General features: G+C 48.5%; 1 protein-coding gene across 1 annotated transcript in view; it reads left to right on the forward strand.

Annotated features, from left to right (window-relative positions):
- Positions 1-14,672, forward strand: part of LOC144607345 (dedicator of cytokinesis protein 7-like) — a 160,536-nt gene that overhangs the window by 95,166 nt on the left and 50,698 nt on the right. The window contains exons 19-21 of the mRNA XM_078424111.1: positions 8,371-8,457; positions 9,345-9,546; positions 13,159-13,296. Of these exons, the coding sequence (XP_078280237.1) occupies positions 8,371-8,457; positions 9,345-9,546; positions 13,159-13,296 (427 nt within the window). The remainder of the gene's footprint in view (positions 1-8,370; positions 8,458-9,344; positions 9,547-13,158; positions 13,297-14,672) is intronic.

The raw sequence follows: 14,672 nt of genomic DNA on the forward strand, positions 1-14,672 counted from the left end.
CGGGTCAAGACCGTTCTTCAGACTTCAGGCCCGACCTGAAACGTCACCCATTCCTTCTCTCCAGAGATGCTGCCTGTCCCGGTGAGTTACTCCAGCATTTTTTGTCTATCTTCATAACTAAAAGCTCATATATTCTCACTGACATCAAACATATTATATGATCTTCACGCAAACCAACCTCCCTTTCATTGACTCTATCTACACTTCACACTGCCCCGGCAAGGCCAGCAGCAGAATCAAGGACCAGTCTCACCCCCGAACACTCCAACATCTCCCCTGTTCCATCAGGCAAGAGGTACAGAAGTGTGAAAACGCACACCTCCAGATTCAGGGGCAGTTTCTTCCTTGCTGTTATCAGGCAACTGAACCATACTCTCACCAACAAGAGAGGGGTGCTGACCTCCCATCTACCTCATTGGAGACCTTTGAACTATCTTTAATCGGACTTTATCGGCATTTGTCTTGCACTAAAGGTTATTTCCTTTATCCTGTATCTGTACACTGTGGACTGTATACTCTGTATTACTGATTGTAATCATTTGTTATTGTTTTTTATAGTTTTTTATTGGCTGGATAGCATGCAACAAAAAGCATTTCACTGTACCTCATAACACGTGACAACGATAATCTAAACTAAACTAAACTAAACCTCCCAGCTCTTATTCATCCATGTTCTCCAGAGATGCTGCCTGACCCACATCTCCAGCACTTTATGTCTATCTTTGAACCTGGGTTTGAAGAGACCTAAAAGAAAGGGGGAAATGTCTAACGAAGAGGAAATGTGCCTTAAAATGTACCATGTAAACGTTCTTCCGAGACAGATGTGATTTCCTCGAAATCTAAATTCAGTCACTATTAATTTGGTTTCATTTAGAGATGCAGCGTGGAAGCACACCCTTCGGCCCAAACTAAACTAAACTAAACTAAACTAAACTAAACATACTTTTCAAATCCCCAAACATTGGTAGTTCTGGTGGATTTTTTCAATACCCATCTCCCACCTTTCCCCATGGCAAGCCATGAGCTGAAGGTGAATGGAGCGACTTTATGAATTTCTAGTTTTCATGTGTTGACATTTGTGGAGGTAACTCTAACGTCTAGCTTTACACTGTAGTTCAGTACACGTGACAATAAACAAACGAAACTAAACTAAACTACATGGAAATAGAGGATTTGCTGTCAATGCATCTTTCTTTTGTGTAAGCCTACTCTTGCAGAGCAGACTAGATGGGCCGAATGGCCTAATTCTGCCCCTCTGATTTATGAAGATCTTCTCCTGCTCACTAGCTTGGCCAGGTTGGTTATGGAATGCCGGGCACCTCAAAGGAACCAGACACCTCCATTGGAACTCTGCCCAAGTTTAGTTTGAAAACTTTTCCCCCTCCCACGCCAGTCTGGAATCTCTGGGATCCTGTGCCAAACCTGTAATCTCACCTTTGACCAACGCCTCGCATCTGTGTGACTGCTCAAATCTGGCTTCAGTCTCCCACATCTAGTCCCGGGCAGCCAACAACTGTTGCTGAAAGGCCCTGGAATTTGAGACGTTATTTAAGTTCAAAATCCCACAACTCCATTTCCAATTCTAAGAATTGCTGGGAGGTTTGGTTTGGGCAGGGCATGGCACGGTGGCATGGCCGTATAGCCACTGCCTTACAGCGCCAGGGACTCGGGTACGTGGGTGCTGCCCGGACGGAGTTTGTACGTTCTCCCCGTGACCTGCGTGAGTTTTTGCCAGGTGCTCCGGTTTCCTCCTCTCGACTCATTCTCTCCAGAGATGCTGCCTGTCCCGCTGAGTTACCCCAGCATTTTGTGTCTATCTTCGGTTTAAGCCAGCATCTGCAGGGCGTGGGCTTGCGCGTAGGCGGCACGGTGGCGCAGCGGTAGAGTTGCTACCTTACAGCGCTTGCAGCGCCGGAGACCAGGGTTCGATCCCGACTACGGGTGCTGTCTGTACGGAGTTTGTACGTTCTCCCCGTGACCTGCGTGGGTTTTTGCCAGGTGCTCCGGTTTCCTCCCGCACTCCAAACACGTACAGGTTTGTAGGTTAATTGGCTTTGGTAAAATTGTAAATTATCCCTCGTGTGTGTAGTATAGTGATAGTGTGCGGTGCGGACCCGGTGGGCCGAAGGGCCTGTTTCTGCGATGTATCTCCAAGCTAAACTAAACCCCCCCCCTCCCCCTCCCCCTCCCCACCATCATCACCACTGTTCATCTCCTCTACAACCTGATTCCCAGGATGATAATCCATTTCTATGGGTCACTGTACCGTAGGGTTGCCAACTTCCTCACCCCAAATACGGGACAAGGTGACGTCACCGCCCCGCGGCCGCCATTGGTGGAGCGGGAGCACGTGGCCGCTGGCTGGGTGAGGTCACGTGGGGGCGCGGGGCGGTGACGTCACCCTTTGTCCCTTATCTGGGCGTGAGGAAGTTGGCAGCCCTACGCATACGGGACAAAGGCGGTCCCCATCCGGGACAAACCAATTTAGCCCAAAATACGGGATGTCCCGGCTAATACGGGACAGTTGGCGACCTGACTGTACCACTTTTCCTGCTTTAAATCAGTTCTCTCACTATACCACTATACCTCTCTCAGTTTATCCACCGACCTCTTACCCACCCCCGCACGACCTTTTGCGGAGTTCAGAGGAGGTCACCGTCACCAGGCTGCCCTGACACTGCTCGTTTCTTGTAATTGAAAGCAACTGAGATAATTATGTCCCATTATTTTGCTTAAAGGTTTAAATCTGGACGGTATCTTCTTGTCTGCCTTCGGCCCGGTCCTCATTGGGTCAAGGGCACTCGGTGCTTTGATCAGCATTTTGGGTCTATCTTCGGTTTAAGCCAGCATCTGCAGGGCGTGGGCGTGCGCGTGGGCGTGCACGTGGGCGGCACGGTGGCACAGCGGTAGAGCTGCTGCCTTACAGCGCTTGCAGCACTGGAGACCCGGGTTTGATCCCGACCACGGGTGCTGTCTGTACGGAGTTTGTACGTTCTCCCCGTGACCGCGTGGGTTTTCTCTCAGATCTTCGGTTTCCTCCCACATTCCAAAGACGTGCAGGTTTGTAGGTTAATTGGTTTGATATACATGTAAATTGTCCCCAGTGTGTGTAGGATAGCGTTAGTGTGGGGGGATCGCCCGTTAGCACGGACTCGATGGGCCGAAGGGCCTGTTTCCGCGCCGTATCTCTAAACTAAACTAAACATGCAGTTCCTTCCTGATGTTATCGATTACCTCTGCTCAGCCTTTGCTCCCTCTCACCGCCCCATCTCCAGCAGGGACTAGCTTCCCACTTCACGGCCACTGCAGGTCACGTCCCTTCACATGTTTTCACTTGCAGGCCTCCCCTCTTCCCCAGTGGGATTCCTCACGCCATCCCAGCCAGTCGTGGGAATGTCAGGAATTTGCAACTGAGGATCGGGCCAAACACACCACCCATCATGTGCACAACAAAGCAAGGAGTTTGCGGTGTAAAAGCCCAACATAGACTCGTTTATTAGGTGCGTGCGATATCCTGACCTTGGCTCTTCTCTGGGTAGTTGCCAGATGCTGAATGGGGTTTTTTTTTCACGGCCTGCACAGAGTGAGTGCTGGAGCAACATCTGTCCTCAGCAGCTTATCCAGAGCTAATCGCTCAGCTGTACGCGGGCTAGCAGTCAGCAAATAGGAGGCAGGTGTCTTGTCCCCTCAAACACACCATTCGGCAGATAGTCACAAAATGTTGGAGTAACTCAGCAGGACAGGCAGCATCGCTGGAGAGAAGGAACGGATGACATTTCGGTTCGAGACCCTTCTTCAGACTGAGCGTCAGCGGAAAGAGAAATGAGGGATGTAGACGGTGGTGTAGAGAAATATGGAACAAATTAATAAAAGATAGGCAATAAAGTAACGATGATAAAGGAAACAGCATCTCTGGAGAGAAGGAATGGATGACGTTTCAGGTTGAGACCCTTCTTCAGAAGAAGATAATTTAGTAGAGTTGAAGAAGGGTCTCGACACGAAACGCCACCCATTCCTTCTCTCCGGAGATGCTGCCTGTCCCGCTGAGTTACTCCAGCATTTTGTGTCTATCTTCGGTTTAAACCGGCATCTGCACTTCCCTCCTACACACCATGAGGCAAGCAGGTTTCAATTAGGATTAACTCCCGCGGCAGACTGCTGTGTCCACTGACATTTTCTGCCATGATCTAATTCCACGCTCCAGTGTTCTCCAGCGAGCAGGGAGGGTGGTCTTTGTAGGTGAAAGGCCAAGAGGAGCTATTAGTTGGACGTTTAAATTTTGTTTGGCTTCGGTACGAGCCACCATTGAGAGCTCTTGAATATATTTCACACAGTTCAGTGCTCATAAAAGTTTTTTGTTAAACACCTGCGTCTTATTTTTCTTTCCAAGTTTTAAAGCTACTTATTATCTCACAACCTCTCCCCCTGGACTGCTGGTATTGTCTTCTATTTTCTCTGGTTCAGATAATGCTGGTGGTTTATTAGGTTTTACAGTAGTAAAGATTATGAGGAGCTACATGTGCTGAGCGTTTGACGGCACTGGGCCTGTACTCGCTGGAGATTTGGAGGATGAGGGGGGCACCTCGTGAAAACGTACCGAATAGTGTAAGGCCCAGGTAGAGTGGGCGTGGAGAGGATGTTCCCACTGGTGGGGGAGTCTAGGATCACAGGCTACAGCCTCAGAATAAAAGGAAGTATCTTTAGAAATGTGTAAGAAAATAACTGCAGATGCTGGTACAAATCAAAGGTATTTAGTCACAAAATGCTGGAGTAACTCAGCGGGTCAGGCGGCATCTCAGGAGAGAAGGAATGGGTGACGTTTTGGGTCGAGACCCTTCTTCAGTCTGAAGAAAGGTCTCGATCCGAAACGTCACCCATTCCTTCTCTCCTGAGATGCCGCCTGACCCGCTGAGTTACTCCAGCATTTTGTGAATAAATACCTTCGATCTTTAGAAAGGTGATGAGGAGGAATTTTTTTAATGAGAAGGTGGTGATTCTGTGGAACTCATTTCCACAGACGGCTGTGGAGGCCAAGTCAGTGGGTATTTTTAAGGCGGAGATTGACAGATTCTCGATTATTAAGGGTGTTAAAGATTATAGGGAGAAGGCAGAAGAATGGGGTTGAGAGGGAAAGAAAGATCAGCCATGATTGAATGGCAGAGTAGACTTGATGGGCTGAATGGCGTAATTCTGCTCCTATAACGTATGAATTTATGATAACTTTAGTTAGGCCACGTTTTGAGTATTATGTACAGTTCCGGCTGCAGGAAGGATGTGGAGGCCTCAGAGAGGGTGCAGAAGATCATGGGGTTTTCTTGGATGCTCTCTGGATTAGAGAGTATTAGTTACGAGGAGAAGTCCGACAAACTTGGATTGTTTTAGTTTAGTTTAGTTTAGTTTAGAGATACAGCGCGGAAAAAGGTCCTTTCGGCCCTCCGGGTCCGCGCCGACCAGCGATCCCCGCACATCAACGCTCTCCTACACACGCCAGGACAACGTTTACATTTACCAAGCCAATTAACCAACAAACCTGTACGTCTTTGGAACTTGGGAGGAAACCGAAGATCTCGGAGGTCATGGGGAGAACGTACAAACTCCATACAGACAGCGCCTGTAGTCGGGATTGAACCCGGGTCTCCGGCGCTGCATTCGCTGTAAGGCAGCAACTCTACCGCTGCGCCACCGTGCCGCCCTAAAGAGTTTTCTCAAGAGTGTCGGAGGCTGAGGGAAGACCTGATAGCAGTTTACAAAATTATGAGAGGCATAGATAGTGTAGACAGTCAGAGCCTTTTCCTGGTTTGGAAATGTCAAATACTGGAGGCATAGCTTCAGGTCAAAGAGGGGAAAGTTTGAAGGAGAAGTGCAGAGCAATTTTTTTCGGTCAGGAATACGGTGTGGCAGGAATTCACTGCCAGGTGGGAGAAGCAGATACATTAGTGATGTTTACACAAATAGATAGGCACATCAATACACAGCGAGGGGAGGATTAAGGAGCATGAGCAGGCAGAGGAGATTACTTTAAAGTTTAAGAGATTAGTTTAAGAGAAGAGATTAGTTAGAAATAATTAGTTTAAACACATCTTGTTTGACACAGGCAGTGTGGGCGGTCGGGCCTGTTCCCCGGAGTGTTGCACTATTCCATGTAGAAACAAAGAACCACAGATGCCGGTTTAGACCAGAGGTAGACATAAAGTGCTGGAGTAACTCAGCAGGTCAGGCAGCATCTGTGGAGAGACAGAGATACTGCCCGACTCGTTGAGTTACTCCAGTACTTTGTGTCTATTTGTTCTATTCTACGTTCTATGATGAAGTTGTACTATAGTGCGGTCACGGTGGCTCGGCGGTAGAGTTGCTGCCTTACAGCCCTTACATCACCAGAGACCCGGGTTTGATCCTGGCTATGGGTGATTGTCTGTACGGAGTTTGTACGTTCTTCCCGTGACCGCACGGGTTTTCTCTGAGATCTTCGGTTTCCTCCCACACTCCAAAGACGTACAGGTTAGAGGATTAATTGGCTTGGTAAAAGTGTAAATTGTCCTCAGTATGTGTAGGATTGGGTTAATGTGCGGGGTGATCGCTGGTCGGCCGGGACTCGGTGGGCCGAAGGGCCTGTTTCCTCGCCGTATCTCCAAACTAAACTGAACTAAAGTTTTGAGCTGGGCACTGATATGGGCCTTGGCTTGTGGTGGGCAATGCTTATGATGTCTTGGCAGTGTCTTTCTTCAGTAGGCCTGGTCTGTGACTGACAAGTAATCAATACAGTTCAATGGTTCTTTATTGTCATGTGTGCAGAACACAATGAAATTCCTTTGCACGACCACCAAGGCACAGTTGCAAAATGTTGGCACTGTTTTCAAGGAAACAGTCCAAAGTCCTCTATTTGACATTTCCACACTGGGAAAAGGCTCAGTCTGTCTACCCTATCCATGCTTCTCATAACCTTTTCAACTTCTCCATGTTGGAAGTACCTGAGCGCGCCGTGATCCAGGTAAATACAGGTAAGCCCCAGGCTGCTGCGGGTACATGTCCCGACAACCCTCTCCTCTTCTCGCCCGCCCCGCCCGCCCGCCTCTGTGTCCCGGGAGATGTCCACGGGCACCCGGGTGGGGTTTCCGGGACCGCTGGGCACCGCGGGCAGGGCCGGGGGGGGGAATGTATCCTCAATAAGGATTGTGAGATAATTATTTAAGAATATTTGTGCTATTTGTTCTATGGTGGTGGTGGATTTGTTTTGAATAATTTCACATTGTAAATAGTAATTCATTGGAGTTTAGAAGGATGAGAGGGGATCTTATAGAAACGTATAAAATTATAAAAGGACTGGACAAGCTAGATGCAGGAAAAATGTTGCCAATGTTGGGCGAGTCCAGAACCAGGGGCCACACTGTCTAAGAATAAAGGATTTAAAACTGAGGTGAGAAAAAACTTTTTCACCCAGAGAGATGTGAATTTGTAGAATTCTCTGCCACATAGGGCAGTGGAGGCCAATTCACTGGATGAATTTAATAGATAGAGCTCTCGGGGCTAGTGGAATCAAGGGATATGGGGAGAAGGCAGGCATGGGTTACTGATTGTGGATGATCAGCCATGATCAAAATGAATGGCGGTGCTGGCTAGAAGGGCCAAGTGGCCTGCTCCTGCACCTATTTTCTATGTTTCGATAGTATTGTAAATACTTGAATAAATCTTATTTTTGGTTAAAAAAACTTGTCCCGGGGGGGGTCTCCTGCAGTCGGCCTTGAAGATGCTGGAGGCATTTTCCCGCTCCCCTCCCACCGGCCCACTCCCCACGTCCGCTGTTGCCAGTGGCTCCCTCCCTCCTCAAGGGGATCTTATAGAAACATATAAAATTCTTAAGGGATTGGACAGGCCAGATGCAGGAGCAATGTTTCCCATGTTGGGGGAAGCCAGAACCAGGGGTCACACAGTTTAAGACTAAGGGGTAGGCAGGCCATTTAGGACTGATATGAGGAAAAACTTTTTCACCCAGAGTTGTGAATCTGTGGAATTCTCTGCCACAGAAAAGCAGTGGAGGCCACTTCACTGGATGTTTTCAAGAGAGAGTTGGATATACTGTAGCTCTTTGGGCTAACGGAATCAAGGGGTATGGGGAGAAAGCAGGAACAGGGTACTGATTCTGGATGATCAGACATGATCATATTGATTGGTGCTGCTGTCTCGAAGGGCCAAAGGGCCTACTCCACCTATTGTCTATGTTTCTATGTTTCTATGACTCTGTCCCTGCTGTCACATTGTCAGTTGTGACTTTGGACATCTGAAGAACGATGCAATTGTGCAGTCTTCCAGTTATAGTCAACACACCTTGTGGTGGGAGGGCGTACCAAACGACTGTCCTGTTCTTCATTGCAGACGTCGCCGGCTGGGGCGAAGTGGTTGGATAATCGGAAAGGAGTCTTCAAGTTGGAGCTGCGCCCAGTTTCGACGATATACCCTCAGGTTAATGATTTCAGGCTCATGGCTGTCGGAAGGTTGGGTTAGTTTTGGTCACGGGCTGGCGGACCCCCCCCTGGTTCAGTCCACTGTACTGACCCAACACAACATGGAGGACAAGCTGTGCGCGGCCAAACCACCCACAAGCTCATCTTGCTGGGTGACTAGTATTCAGGGCGGCACGGTGGCCCAGCGGTAGAGTTGCTGCCCTACAGCAAATGCAGACCCGGGTTCCATCCCGACTACGGGTGCTGTCTGTACGGAGTTTGTACGTTCTCCCCGTGAACTGCGTGGGTTTACTGCAGGATCTCCGGTTTCCTCCCACGCTCCAAAGACGTACAGGTTTGTAGGTTAATTGGCTTCGGTATAATTGTAAATTGTCCCTAGTGTGCGTAGTATAGCGTAGTTTGCAGGGATCGCTGGTCAGTGTGGACTTGGTGGGCCGAAGGGCCCGTTTCCACCCTGTATCTCTAAAATAAACTAAACTAAACTCAATGTTAAGTTTAGAATATCAAGCCTTTGAGTCTGTTCTGGTGTTTGATAGACATACAGCAAGGAAACAGGCCCTTCGGCCCAACTTGCCCATGCTGACCAAGTTGCCCAATCTATTGTGGTATTGACTTCACTCAATGACCTCAGGAGAAGATGAGACCAACAGAACAAGCCTGAAATTTATAAAATTATGAGAGGCATGGACAGTGTAAGATAGTGCTAGTGTGAGGGGTCGCTGGTTGGTGCGGACTCGGTGGGCCGAAGGGCCTGTTTCTGAACTGTAATCTCTAAACTTAACTAAAACTAGAACGACCTGAAATGATACAGTCTACAAGATGAGCGCTTGACAACATTATCCTCGGCTCCCTGTAACCAGGTGCAATGTGATCTGTTCACTGCAGGATAGAAACCTGGAGCGGTTCTTCTCGCTGTGTGAGAGCGTGGGTGAACACCATGCCTTTGCCCAGCAGACGGGGGCACTGAGGGAGGCTGTCTCAGCGCTCAAGCTGGTGCCCATGGAAGAGTTAATCCGCTTCTTGTACGTGGTGTTGGACAAACTGCTGACACTCTTGACGTTGAGCTCAACCAAGACATCAGAAGGAGGTTTGATGAACTCTACTGTCTGAAGAAGGGTCTCGACCCGAAACGTCACCCATTCCTTCTCTCCAGAGATGCTGCCTGTCCCGCTGAGTTACTCCAGCTTTTTGTGCCTCCTACTATGCACTCATTGCATTAACGTCAGCAAAGTTCCATTGCCTAGAAACATAGAAAGGAGGTAGGGTTGCCAACTGTCCCGTATTAGCTGTGACATCCCGTATTTTGGGCTAAATTGGTTTGTCCCGTATGGGACCGCCCTCGCCCCGTATTAGGCCCGGACAGCGCTGTAGGCCCGGACACTGTAGGCTCGGACACTGTAGGCCCGGACACTGTAGGCCCGGACACTGTAGGCCCGGACACTGTAGGCCCGGACACTGTAGGCCCGGACACTAGGCCCAGACACTGTACCCCGGGCGCTGGTGTAGTCCCGGACAGTGTAGGCCCGGGCGCTGCCTAATGGCGGTTGCGTACCTACCCGTCTCCCGGCCCGGGCGGCCGCCATTGGTGGAGCGAGAGCACGTGGCTGCTGGCTGGGTGAGGTCACGTGGAGCGTGGGGCGGTGACGTCACCCTTTGTCCCTTATTGGAGTGAGGAAGTTGGCAACCCTAAAAGTAGGCGCAGGAGTAGGCCATTCGGCCCTTCGAGCTAGCACCGCCATTCAATATGATCATGGCTGATCATCCAGAATCAGTACCCCATTCCTGCTTTCTCCCCTTATCCCTTGATTCCGTTCAAATTTAACTCAGAGCTAAATTGAACTCTCTCTTGAAAACATCCAATGAATTGGCCTCCACTGCCTTCTGTGGCAGAGAATTCCACAGATTCACAACTCTCTGGGTGAAAAAGTTTTTCCTCATCTCGGTCCTAAATGGCCTCCCCCTTATTCTTAAACTGTGTGACCCCTGGTTCTGGACTCCCCCAACATCGGGAACATTTCCCGTGGCATCTAGCATGCCCAATCCTGTAGGAATGCCTGGGTATTCATCGCCCTTATTTCATAGTTATGGGTTTCAATCGAATTAAGAGATTCACTTCAACCATGCAAGTAAAAGTTGTCCTCACAGCCTGGTGGCTTCCATTCAGAGACCACATTTTCGAGCGTTGTTTTATCTTTCTATTTTTTTATGCCAATTTGTCTCTTTACCTTTTCCTGTGCTTATACTCTACCCCTCACTCTGTGTGCAGTACTCCCACCTCCCTTCATCATAATCAGAATCATCATCATCATAATCATACTTTATTAGCCAAGTATGTTTTGCAACATACAAGGAATTTCATTTGAACATGCAGCCATACAAATAAAAAGCATTTATTAATCCACAGTCCATTTCCTGCCCTCCTCTGCTAATTCCTCTCTCCCCCCCCCCACCCCACCACCTCTCCTCTCCTCTACTCTCTGTAGAATGTTGATTCTTGTTGGGTTCTGGTCAAGCAAAGATACTTATTAATAGCTGGTTACCTATTAACAAACCGACCAAACAGATTGTGAGCAAGATACACCGAATTTGGGAAGGGACTGCGGATGCTGGTTTAAACCAAAAATAGACACAAAATGCTGGAGTAACTCAGCATCTCTGGAGAGAAAGAAAGGGTGACGTTTCAGGTCGGGTCAGTCTGAAGAAGGGTCTCGACCCGAAACGTCACCGATTCCTTCTCTCCAGAGATGCTGCCTGACCCGCTGAGTTACTCCAGCTTTTCGTGATCATCTTCAGTTTCAACCGGCATCTGCACCTCCTTCCTACTCAACAAAATGTAGGAGTTAGCAGTTCTCCCATTTATCAATTGTTTATTCGGTTGTAAGAGTCAATCCGGACAAATATTCAGCAATGTCCTACTTGTCAAACCTAACCTGCAATTGTCCAGTCACTGTGTGCAATATGTAAAGGCTAACTGCGTCTCACATCTGCTTCTCTTGGAAAGAGGAAGCGAATGAAAGATGTTTTATGGGAAGTAATGAGAATGTTAATGGGATGTGCAGGGGTCGGTGCTTGGCTGTTGCGCCACTGTGAACAGTCTGAAACTCCTGGATTGTGTTATGGGTCTGATATTAAATTGGGAAGGAGATCCCAGGGAAAGGATGTGGAGTGTCCAGTGCCCTCTGGCGGAAATCTTATTTCAGTTTACAGATACAGTGCGGAAACAGGCCCTTCGGCCCACCGAGTCCACGCCGACCTGCGATCACCCAAACGCCAATTCTATCCTACACACATTTACAGAAGCCAATTAGCCCGCAAACGGGATCCCACCACTGGCCACATTCTCCCACCTCCACCCCTTTCCCCATTTCGCAGAGACCGTTCCATCCGCAACTCCCTGGTTAACTCATCCCTTCCCACCCAAACCACCCCCTTCCCAGGTACCTACCCCCTGCAACCACAGAAGATGCAACACTAGTCGGGAAACCTCCTCCCTCGACAGTCCTTTCAGGTTAGGCAGAGGTTCACTTGCACCTCCTCCAACCTCGTCTACTGTATCAGTTGTTCAAGATACATCGGCAAGACATGGGCGATGGTTTTGCGGAACATCTGCACACAGCCCGCCTGAACCTACCTGATCTCCCAGTTGCTGGACATGAATTCTCCTTCCCATTCCTCCACTGACTTATCTGTCCTCGGTCTCCTCCATTGTCAGAGTGAGGCTAAACACAAATTGGAGGAACAGCATCTTATATTGATTTCTCTAACCTCAAGTAACCCCGGCACTCCCTCTCTCTCCATCCCTCCCCCACCCAAGTCACACTAGCTTCCCATTTTCACCCTACAAACAGCTAAATATGCCTGTTTCCTTTATCATCGTTACTTTTTTGCTCATCCCTCATTCATTGTTCTTTATCTCTTCACATCACTGTCTCTATCTCTCATTTCCCTTAACCCTAACCAGTCTGAAGAAGGCTCTCGACCCGAAATGTCACCCATTCCTTCTCTCCAGAGACGCTGCCTGTCCCGCTGGGTTACTCCAGCTTTTTGTGTATCTTCACAAACATTGGACTTCCATTCTACTTGGACTTGAGGACTTGGCCCCATCTACTCCACCACCAAGACCACTCATTTCCTGGTCAGTCATTGGAACATATGTGAAGCAGTCATTCTCATGTGATTCCAGTCAACTTCCTTCTTTCATTCTAAAAAATGAACTTGTTCTATGACTCTATAAATCTATTCTTAGTGGTTCAATGACTTGCAATGGGTAGAGTAGGTTACATATTGAAATCAGGTTAGTTGAGTCTGAAGAAGGGTCTCCACTCGAAACGTAACCCATTCCTTTTCTCCAGAGATGCTGCCTGACCTGCTGAGTTACTCCAGCATTTTGTGCCTATCCTCGGTGTAAACCACCATCTGCAGTTCCTTCCTACACGTAGTTGCCTCCTGCATTCGTTGAGTTAGATATCAGGGTGGAGCAACTGCATTAAAGTTGGTTGACTCGGGCTAACTGATGATAGACACAAAGTGCTGGAGTAACTCAGCGGGTCGGGCAGCATCTCTGGAGAAAAAGGACGGGTGATGTTTCAGGTCGGAACCCTTATTCGGGCTAACCGATGCCGTAATACATCCAGCACGAGCCTGTCACTAACTATCCAACTGACTATTGCTGTTTTCATTGTGTTTCTTTTACCCACAGCCCTGGTCAGCAAAGAAATCTTTGAAATGCTGATTGCAATTGTGGACCAACTGCATAGTAGTGAGGAGATGATGAAAGATTCAATAGGACGGAATCAATCTCTGGCAACATATGTACACCACTTGTTCAGCATGCCAGGTACCTGTGCTACCATCAGCAGACTCTCCCGGTCAACAGATAGACAATCAGCTGCATCACTTACAGCGCAGAGCAGTATTTGCTAAACTAACTAAACTAAACTAAAACGATAGTGGTGCCTCTGAGAGTAGTGACAACTTCCTATAGCAGCTGATCTAAATGGAGGAAATGTCAAAAATAAAAGGATTGAAACAGAGAATTAAAACAATAGAAAATTAACAGGAATCCGAGGGGTTAACTTTTTCACACATAGGATGATTGATGGGTGTATGGAACAAGCTGCCAGAGGAGGTAGTTGAGGCTGGGACTATCCCAACGTTTAAGAAACAGTTTGACAGGTACATGGATAGGACAGGTTTGGAGGGATATGGACCAAACGCAGGCAGGTGGGACTAGTGTAGCTGGAACATGTTGGCTGGTGTGGGCAAGTTGGGCCGAAGGGCCTGTTTCCAAGCTGTATCACTCTATGACTCTAAAAAAAGAAGATAAAAATGTTAAGACTGCAGAAATTTCAGCACCTGTTTTTGCCTCCCACGTTTGTGAGCCTGGGTATGAAATAGCACACTGTAGCACTGGGCAGACATGCCAATGTTTTGATGGCATTATATGCTTGAGTAATGAGTCTACAGTAAGCGAAGATAGACACAAATGTTGGCAGGTGGGCCCAGTGTAGCTGGGACATGTTGGTCAGTGTGGGCAAGTAGGGCTGAAGGGTCTGGGTTCACACGCTGTATGACTCTATGACTCTTTGACTCTAGATCTCAGCCTCTGCTGCTTGTTGTCAAATCAAAGGGTAGCACGGTGGTAGCACGGTGGTAGCACGGTGGCGCAGCTGGTAGAGCTGCTGCCACACAGCGCCACAGACCCGGGTTCGATCCCGGCCTCGGGTGCTGTCTGCGTGGAGTTTGATCGATGGTCGGCGTGGTCTCGGTGGGCCAAACGGCCCGTTTCCATGCTTGCATCTCCAAACTCAACTCCTAGTGTCATCTTTGCCTCCGCAACCCTTCCCAGCCTTTCCTGACAAGAAAGAAATGGTCTGAAGAACGGTCTCGACACGAAACGTCACCCGTGCCTTCTATCCAGAGATGCTGCCTGGCCCGCTGAGGTACTCCAGCATTTTGCATCTACCTTCCCACACATTAGATCTTTAAGTTTTGGAGTTTTTCGTCAAGCTCCAGTCTCAACAGTTATTAAGTCAAATTCCAGAATTTGAGACCTTTTTCTGTACAAAGAGAAAGTTCTGACGCCAGTCTCCTTTGCTCAGTCCCAGGCAGGGAGTGTTTATCGAAATGGAGATGGGTGTCGTGCCTTGGGTTACTTTAGCTTTGGAATCTGGAAAGAATTACTGGTGCAGTATAACTCTGGCAGAACGTGAG

Source organism: Rhinoraja longicauda, chromosome 28, assembly GCF_053455715.1.
Source record: "Rhinoraja longicauda isolate Sanriku21f chromosome 28, sRhiLon1.1, whole genome shotgun sequence".
In the NCBI taxonomy this organism is placed as follows: domain Eukaryota; kingdom Metazoa; phylum Chordata; class Chondrichthyes; order Rajiformes; family Arhynchobatidae; genus Rhinoraja; species Rhinoraja longicauda.